The sequence below is a fragment of the Mustela lutreola genome, chromosome 12 (assembly GCF_030435805.1).
Source record: "Mustela lutreola isolate mMusLut2 chromosome 12, mMusLut2.pri, whole genome shotgun sequence".
In the NCBI taxonomy this organism is placed as follows: Eukaryota; Metazoa; Chordata; class Mammalia; order Carnivora; family Mustelidae; genus Mustela; species Mustela lutreola.
The window spans coordinates 5637700-5646790 of record NC_081301.1 but is presented as its reverse complement, the minus strand read 5'-3'; the positions used below and the strand labels follow the sequence as shown (position 1 = coordinate 5646790).

The window sequence follows — 9091 nt, the reverse complement described above, 5'->3', positions numbered from 1 at the left end:
CCACAGCGGGGCGCACCCTCGGCGGGAGGCGCAGGTGTCCGCGGCGTCCCGCGCGTCCCCAGCCCTCGCCGCCTTGGCCGCCGCCCCAGTTCCCCGCTGCCGTCCGCCCCGCGTCCTCCGCTAACCTCGGGTCTGGACTGGCGAACCGCGGGGCCGGGAAAATTTGAGTCACGGTGGGGGGAGCGGAGGAGGCGGGCCGTGACCCTGAACGGGGTGGGCTCTAGGACCCGCCCCGGGCTCCCAGCAGGGGGACCCGCCGCGAGCCCGCGTCCCGCAAGAGCGAGCGAGACGCCGCGCTGCCGCTGCGCGCTGGGCGGCCGCTGGGAGTCCGGGACCGTCGCGCTCGCTGCGACCCGCGCACCTTCACCGCTGCGGCCGCCGCCGGTCGCCCCAGCTCAGCACGATGCCCCGGGCGCCGCTCCTGCCGGTGCTGATGGCGGTCTCCGCGGCGGCGGCGGCGGCGGTGGTCGGCGAGCCCAGGCCGGCGCTGCCCCTTCCCACGGGGGACGCCACCCTGGCCATCGTCTTCGATGTCACCGGCTCCATGTGGGACGACCTGATGCAGGTGCTCGACGGCGCCTCACGCATCCTGGAGAGCAGCCTGAGCCGCCGCAGCCAGGCCATCGCCAACTACGCGCTGGTGCCCTTCCACGACCCAGGTAGCGTCCCCACGTCCCCCCTCACCCCGCCACCCCGGGCGCCCTGGCCTGGGGCGCTCACCGGTACCCCGCCGGCGATCGCGCCCGGGGCACACCTGGACGTCGGTACACTGTCCGCCGGCCGGGGGCGCCTTCTCGACACGTTCGCGCCCGCGGACCCCGCACCTGGGGCAGCCGCCCCTTGCTGGCCCCGGGGACCCCGTTGTCTCTCCCTCTCCCGCGCGTCCGGGGGTAGCGGGACGCGCAGTCGGGCTAGCGACCCAGAGCGGCGGCACCGCGGTCGGATGCTGGGCTGCCACACCTGTGTGACTTGGGCAGGTGACCTCACCTTCCCGAGCCTCACCTTCCTCATTTACGAAACCGGGGGAGAAACTGTCCCCCACGCTCGCTGAGACACGCTCGTGCGCAGGGCTTGGCAGTGATGGAGCCGTGCAGCGTTTGCGTTTTTACTTTTTGTTAATTGTTAGAATTTGCTCCCTGCACGGGCTTCAGAGGCCAAAAGAGCCCCCAGAGGCAGACAGAGACCCGACCCTGCCTCGATTTACCCCTGAGCTGTTTCCCCTGGGAAAACCGCAGCTCGTCCAGGTGGCCTACACCTCCCCGATTCTCACGGCCTGGTCCCCTCGCAGCCGCTTGAGTTTCGACCCCTGCCCTGAAAGGGTCCCTGGGAGCCCCCGCCGAGTGGAGAGAGCATCAGGGAAACAGCTGCCGAGTCCTGCCGGCGATCTCCGACCTTCTGAGGAGCAGGGCGGCTTTTTCGCCAGCAGTTTTGGATGAAAAATTTCAGGTTTCCAGCAAAATGGGGGGAGGGAGGGAAGTACATTGAGCACCTGTCTGCCCGCCACCCAGATCCTGGGATGAATATTTTACTGTCTGCTTTATGGAACGCCTCTCCATCCAGCCGCCTCTCTATCAAGAACAATAGCGTTACTTTTTACAAAAAGTAAAAAATGTAAAAAGTAAAGCCAGAACATGAAATAAAACCGGCAGATTCCTTGCAAGATGGTACTACAGAGCGCCTCAGGCCGAGAAAACACGCATTGAACCAAGGCTATGTGAGATAGTAAGCCTTTTTAGAAGAAGCTGCCTTTATTAATCACAACAGCATTACAGAGTTTTGCAAAATGGGCAACCGTGGGTGTGATTTAATCTGGTGCAGTCCTCAGGCTGGGTTCAGAGGCCCTTCTGCTTCCAGGAGTTCTGGGTTCTATAGGGATCTGCGGCTCAAAGCCCAGAGCCTGGGGGGCAGGTCTAGAAAAATATGTTTGGGAATGAAAGGATAGCTTCTACCTCCTGGTTGGGGCAACAAAGCTGGGGGGGGGGGTTGTGGGGCTTCAGCTCAGACACAGGTCACCCTCCATCCCCCCAATCCTTTCTGGATCATTCTTGGGCTTCCAAAGACACCACACTGAAAGAACTGAGAGACCAGTCCACCCCTTTCTCTTACAGATGGAAAAACTGAGGCTCAGGACTCAGATGGGGCTTACCCAAAGCCACCTGCCAGGGTGATGTCATTTCTGATTTATAACCCACACTTGTCTTCCAAATGCTTGGCTGCAGTGGCAGGGCAGGAGAGCAGCCTGCTGGAGCCAGATTTAGTGTCCCAGGGCCCAGGCTGGAGCTCTTGAGGGCTGCCCCCCTCCCCCCCCAACGTGTGCCCTCTAACTGTGGGCTTTCTTGAAGCCAGACTCCCACGCCCAGCGTTTCCTCCCTTCTCTGGATGCCTAGCCGGTGTGCAACCCTCTGACCTTCACTGCATCCACTATGAGTCAAAATCACCAGTCCTCCTGTTTCCCAAACCATCCAGGTCCAAGTGCCGAGGGGCACCTCCGTGTTCAGTGAACGGGTTCTGCGTGCACAGCCTTTGTGAGGCCCCCAGAGTGAAGGGGGGCAGGCTTCCCTGTAAGAGGCAGGCATCCCGCTGGGGACAGGCCAGGTGGCGAGTAGAATGTGTCACATGCTGGCTCCGGTACCAGCTCCTGACTACGGGTCAGCAAGGGAGGGCGCTGACCAAAGTTTCTTCGAGAACGAAGCAGTGTTGGGGCAGGGTTCGAACACAGCTTTTGAGTATCTGCCTGGTGGATGCTTGGTGCTGGCAGGGCAGCGGGGTGGTGGGCTCCCTGAGCGCCTGGTGCTTGCTGGGGAGTGACTGACACGTGCGGACAGGTGCTGGGGGGAGTGTGGGAGGAGGGAATTGGGGAGGTGGGAAAGGCAAGACTGGTCCAGGTTCTGATGTTAGGCCTGGGGGTCTGGAGCACTTAGATTTCCTTCTATGGGCCGTGAGCTGCCACTGTGGGGTTCCAAGCAGGGATTGGACTGTGGCTTAGGTTTGAATCAGCCGTTGGAATTCCCTTTCATGGAAGAGGAACTTCAGAAACGGGTGTTTTAGCTGACTGTTGAGGCCCCCAAGGCTGTAGGCAAAGAGGGCTTTCTTAAAGGAAAACCCCATCCTAAACCCCAAGGACCAGTCTTCGTGGAGCACTGTCAGTGGCTCTGGACTGCAAGTGTTGGGAGAGAAACCAGGACCTGTGCTTTGGAAATATCCTTAAAGTTTTTAAATGAAAAAAGTGGTATGTTTCCAAACCAGAAAGTGAACATTTTGTCAATGGTTTCATTCTGGCTGAAAACAGCTCATTTTCAGGTTTTCATTGTTAAGATGTTGCAAAAATCACTCTCATGTGTAAATCTTTCTCTCTCTGATTGGTTTTTCTTCAGGGTGAAGCTTCTCCAAGCTTCCTAGGCCATTTTTAACACACTGGGCAACTCTTCAGTTTGTTTTCCAAAATGTTTGAGGAGTTTCAACTTCTATCAGAAACTTCCAAGGGACAGCTTCAGAGCAGCCATCCCCAACACCAGGAATTTAAGATAAAAAACATTTTTTCCCTCCTAATTCAAAAGACGAAAAACATTTTAATTTTTAGGGAGGTTCAGTGCATTTTCTTTCTTCATTTAAAAAAAAATATTTATTTATTTTACAGAGAGAGATACAGTGAGAGAGGGAACACAACCAGGGGGAGAGGGAGAAGCAGGCATCCCGTGGAGTGGGAAGCCCAACGTGGGGCTCGAGGTGGGGCTTAATCCCAGGACCCTGGGATCATGACCTGAGTCAAAGGCAGACGCCCAACGACTGAGCCACCACCACCCAGGCACCCTGGTTTAGTGCGTTTTCAAATGTTCACTAGATTTTTATTTTTGGTGTGAATTTCTTCTTTTGCAAATTGTCAGTGACTTTACTTGTTTTCCCGTTAGGATTTTAGTAGTTTTTTATCAGTCAGTATGAGGACTTTCATATTGATGCTATTAACTGTTTTTTGTTACGTGGTTAGTGTTTTTCTTGATTGTTGCCTTTTAGTATTGTTTGTAATTCCCAGCCGTCTGAAGTTTATTTATTTATTTATTTTTTCCTGGTGGTCTGAAATTTTAAATGTTTTTGTAGCAAAATCTATTGACTTTTTTTCCTTTGTAATTTCCTCACCTACACGCTTAGAAGGACTTTTCCCCCCATCCCCAAATCAGTTAGGTACATGTTTTAGTTTTTTCTACTGGTTTTCTCCTTATATTTAAATATTTAACCTGAATTTTTTAAAAAAAAATTTGGTGTAAAAAACAATCTAATGTAATTCTTCCAGGACGGGATCATTGTTCAGATACGTTTTATCAAACAGTTCTCTTTTTTGTTGTTGTTGTTTTTTCCATTTATTTGGATCCTGCCTTTATCTCAAATTACTTTATCTATTGAGAATTTATCTGGGCTTCCCATTCTGTTTTGTTATATGACAACTCTGTGCCAAGAACATATTATATTCATTATTTGGTTTTATAATATGTATTAATAAGGCAATCTCTTCCTCATATTCTTTTTTCTTTAAAAAATTGTTTTCTTTTTCTTTAAAAAATTGTTTCTGCTGACTTAGTCGGTTAAACATCTGACTCTTGATCTCAGCTCAGATCTCGATCTCAGGGTTGTGAGTTCAAGCCCCATGCTGGGCTCCATGAGCTTCCTTTAAATCAATCAATCAACCCATCAATGGGTCTATCTTTTTTTTTTTTTTCTTTTTTTTTGTTTTCTCCCAGCTTTCCTGAGATGTAATTGACCCAGAACATTGGGTTAGTTTAAGGTGTGGCACAAGTTGCCTTGATACATTTATATATTGCAAGATGATTAGTGAACACCTCTTTGTTACTTAATTACCACTTATTTTGGGGGGTGAGAACATTTAATACCTGCTCTTTGACTCCGTTCAAGTATATGACACAGTATTAGCTGTAATCACCAAGCGGTACACTGGATCTCCAGGATGCATTTACTTTCCAACTGGGAGCCTCTATCCCACATCTCCTGTCCCCCGGTCCCTGGTGACCACCACTCTACTCTCTGTATCTGAGTTTGGCTTTTTTAGATCCCAGATGTGAGTGAGATGACACAGTATTTGTCTTTCTCTGTCTGGCTCATTTCACATAGTGCAATGCCCTCAGGGTCCGTCCGTGCTATTGCAAATGGCAGGATTTCCTTTCTATGGATTTCCTTTCTATGGCTGGATAATATTCCAGTATTCCATAATATTCCATCCCATATGTACATGTACCACATATTTATTCATTCATCAGTTCATGGTCAAAAAATTTTTTAGGGCCGCCTGTCTGGCCCTAGTTGGTGGGGTATATGACTCTTGATCTCAGCGTTGGGAGTTCGAGCCCCACGTTGGGTATAGAGATGACTTTAAAAAAATTTTTAAAATCTTAAAAAATTATTTAAATAAACTTTTAATTGTAGCACAGTTCTATTTTAGATTTACTGCGAAGATTGTACAGAAGTTCCCATATGCGCAACACCTAGTTTTCTTTTACTAACGTCTTAAATTACCGTAGAACATTTATCACAATTAACCAACCAATATTAATGTGTTATTATTAGCTAATGTTCATTCTTTATTCAGATTTCCTCAGTTTTCCTTTCATGTCCATTTCTTGAGCCCATCCAGGATCCTATGTTACATTTAGTTGCCGTGTCCCCTTGGGCTCCTTTGGTTGTGACCATTTCTCAGACTTTTGCTCTTGATGACAAGGACAGTTTTGATGAGAATTGCTCAGATGTTTTTGTCCCTCTGTCATAATTTGTCCGGTGTTTTTCTCCAGTTAGACTGGGTGACGGGCGAGGAAGACTACAGAGGAGCAATGCCATTCTCATCTCCGTATGACCGTCATGGTTAATGTTGACCTTGATCCCATGGCTGAGGTTGACAGTTGTCTCCACTCTGAAGTTCCTCTTCTCTTTCTCCATTTCTAAACTGTCCTCTTTGTGCTTTTTTTTTTTTTTTTTTTTAAGATTTTATTTATTTATTTGGGAGAGATAGAGAGAGGATGAGCAGGGAGAAGGGCAGAGGGAGGGAGAGAAGCAGATTCCCCGCTGATTAGGGAACGTGACTTGATCCCAGGCTTGATCCCAGGAGCTGGAGATCATGACCTGAGCTGAAGGCAGATGTTTAACCAACTGAGCCACCCAGGCGTCCCTATACTGTCCTCTTTGGAAGAGTCACTATGTACGGCCCACATTTAAGAAGTGGACATTGTGCTCCACCTTGCTGAGGGTAGAGAATTGGCGTAAATCGTTTGGAATTTTTCATCAGAGAGTTTTCTCTTCCTCTCCATCTATTCTGTTATTTCTGTGTCTCAGTATAGACTCGTGGATACTTATTTTGTTCTCTGGGTTATGACCCAATACTACTAGCCAATCTACTTTATTTTGTTCCTCAGTTTTTTGGTCATTGGCAGCTCTTTCTGTTGGCTTCTGCAAGACTTTGACATACTCCCATTGTGTGTGTGTGTGTGAGTGTGTGTGTGTGTGTGTGTGTGTGTGTGTATTTTAAAGCACTGTCTTATTTTCTGGCACTACAAGATGTTCAAGACTCATCTTGTATATTTCCTGCCCTAATCCTAGATTTAGAAATTTATCCAAGAATCCCTGGCTCCTTTTATGCAAAAATGGGACTAGGAAGTAGGATCTGAGTGCTGGATATACTGGGGTGTCACTGCTTTTAAGACCTTTAGCTGGCAGAGTAAGGAAGGGATGCTGTAGAGGTAACCTGGCTATCTGATTGCATCGAAGTATTTCTGTATGTTGCTGTCTGTGTCTGTATTAAGCTGGACGTTCCTACTGATGTCTCCAACTCTGGTTTTATTGTCCTGGAGATCATTCTAGCCTCCTCTTCTTGCTTATCTATGACCTCCTACTCCAACCGTGACAGACCTGCTCCCACCACCCACCATCAACCATGGGTTTACTTTAATGGTTCTGGTCCAGTGTGCGGAGAAGTGGTTTTAGCATTGTTAACTAGTTTCCCCACAGGAAACAACTTTACTAATTAGAGGCCCTCCTTTTGCCTTTGGTCTTTCAGATGACTTTATTTGCAGGATGACTTAGGCCAGTCCCTTATATCTTTTGATTCCTCTTCTTTATTTTCAAAATATTCCTAAACATGTATCCCTTCAGATGACAAACAGAAAAACTTCGTCAACTTCCCCCACAAAATTCCTACTGTGATTTTGCTTGGAACTGTATGAAATCTCGATTTGGGGAGAGCTGTCATTTAAAAAAACTCAGTCGTTTCCATCTAGGACGGATGCCTCTTCCTTTGTTCGCATATATATTTCCTTTTGTAAAGATTTATAATTTTTTTCCTTATAGGTTCCACCCATTTCTTTTAAAGATCATTTCTAAGTATTTTGGTTTTTTGTTACTATTTTGATTAGGAAATTTTTTCCATTACATTTTTTGCAAATGAGTATTGTTGGTATGTTGGAAAGCAATTCATTTTCATATATTTATTTTGTCTCCAATGTTCTTACTGAAGTTTTGTTTGCCTTTTTTTTTTTTTTTTTTAAGTATTTCTAATTTGGGGGGTAATGGCTTGAGTTTCCTAGGCTGGCAACCATAACCTGTCCAGATAATAATATCATCTCCCCTTTTCCAATCATATATTTCACTTGTTTGAAATGTCTTGTGTTATTTGTCAGCCAGAACTTTCAGAACAGTGACAAAAACACAAGTGACGGCTGTGATCACTCTTGCCTTGCTTCTTATCGGGCGCTGCTGTGTGATGTTGGCTCTCGGTTTGAGGTTTTCTTCAACAAGGAAATGAAGATGAGGCTTTCATTCCTAGTTTACTAAGGGTAGAAACAAAACAAAACAAAACAAAACAAAAAACCCCCAAAACCAAAAAACCAAACACCACCCCAGAACAAAATAAAAAAATAATCCCGAACAGGGAGTGGTGCTGAATTTTAGCCAGTAGCTTTCTGGCTTTGTTGAAATATTTGTAAGCTCTTTCTCCTGCTGACCTATTGATGGGATTCCTTCATTTTTAACGACTTCCACATTCCCTGTATAAGCCCCGCTCGGTCACGGATGATTCTTTCATATCCAGCTGGATCCCGTTGGCCAGTGTTTTGTTTGGGGAATGTTGCATTTTGTTTGAGCGTGTCAGATCAGTAGGGGACATTCTCTCTGTGTGCCCTTTGTCAAGTGTTGGCATCGGGGCTGAGATAGCTCCTTTGGTTAACGGCTTAAATTCTTAAGTTTTCTCCCCAAATTGCAGATTTTTTTGTTTGTTTGTTTGTTTTAAGTTTATTGATTTACTTTTTTTTTAAAGATTTTATTTATTTATTTGACAGACAGAGATCACAAGTAGGCAGAGAGGCAGGCAGAGATAGAGAGAGAGAGAGAGGGAAGCAGGCTTCCTGCAGAGCAGGGAGCCCGATGCGGGGCTCGATCCCAGGACCCTGAGATCATGACCCAAGCCGAAGGCAGCAGCCCAAACCACTGAGCCACCCAGGCGCCCCTATTGATTTACTTTTTTAGTAATCTTCGCCACCCAACGTGGGGCTTGAACGCATGACCCTGAGATCAAGAGCTACAAGCTCCAACTGGCTGAGCCAGCCCAGCCCCAAATTATAGAATTGATATACACTTGTAAAATTATAAAATTGATATACACTTGTAAATATTCTAATAGTATGACTCTCAAGGGATACAAATGCTTTTAATATTTTGTATCCTTCCAGATCGTGTCTGTGTGTGTGTGTAATTTTCATATATATATATACACTTAAATTTTTATTACATAAAAAATGGAATTATTCAACACATACTGTTTTGCAACTTGCTTTCCTTCCCTACATGATACACCAGATAACTTTCCATATTAGGAAATAGTAATGCATCACATAAGATGTGACAGAAGGGGTCTTCATTTATCTTAATCCTATCTTGATTTATCTAGCCATTCCCATATTGTGGAAAATAGATTGCTTTTGGTTTCTTTCTTACTTTTTTAAAAAATTAATTAATTAATTAATTTGACAGAGAGAGAGAGAGAGAGAGCAGGAGTAGGGGCAGAGGCAGAGGGAGAAGCGGACTCCCTGCTGAACAGGGA

At 46.8% G+C, this 9091-nt stretch overlaps 1 protein-coding gene across 1 annotated transcript in view; it reads left to right on the top strand.

Annotated features, from left to right (window-relative positions):
* The first annotated feature begins 278 nt into the window (after positions 1-278).
* The window catches only part of HMCN2 (hemicentin 2), a 144235-nt gene continuing 135422 nt past the window's right edge, over positions 279-9091 (top strand). Inside the window, exon 1 of the mRNA XM_059141359.1 lies at positions 279-659. Coding sequence (XP_058997342.1) covers positions 404-659 — 256 coding nt within the window. The 5' untranslated portion in view covers positions 279-403. The remainder of the gene's footprint in view (positions 660-9091) is intronic.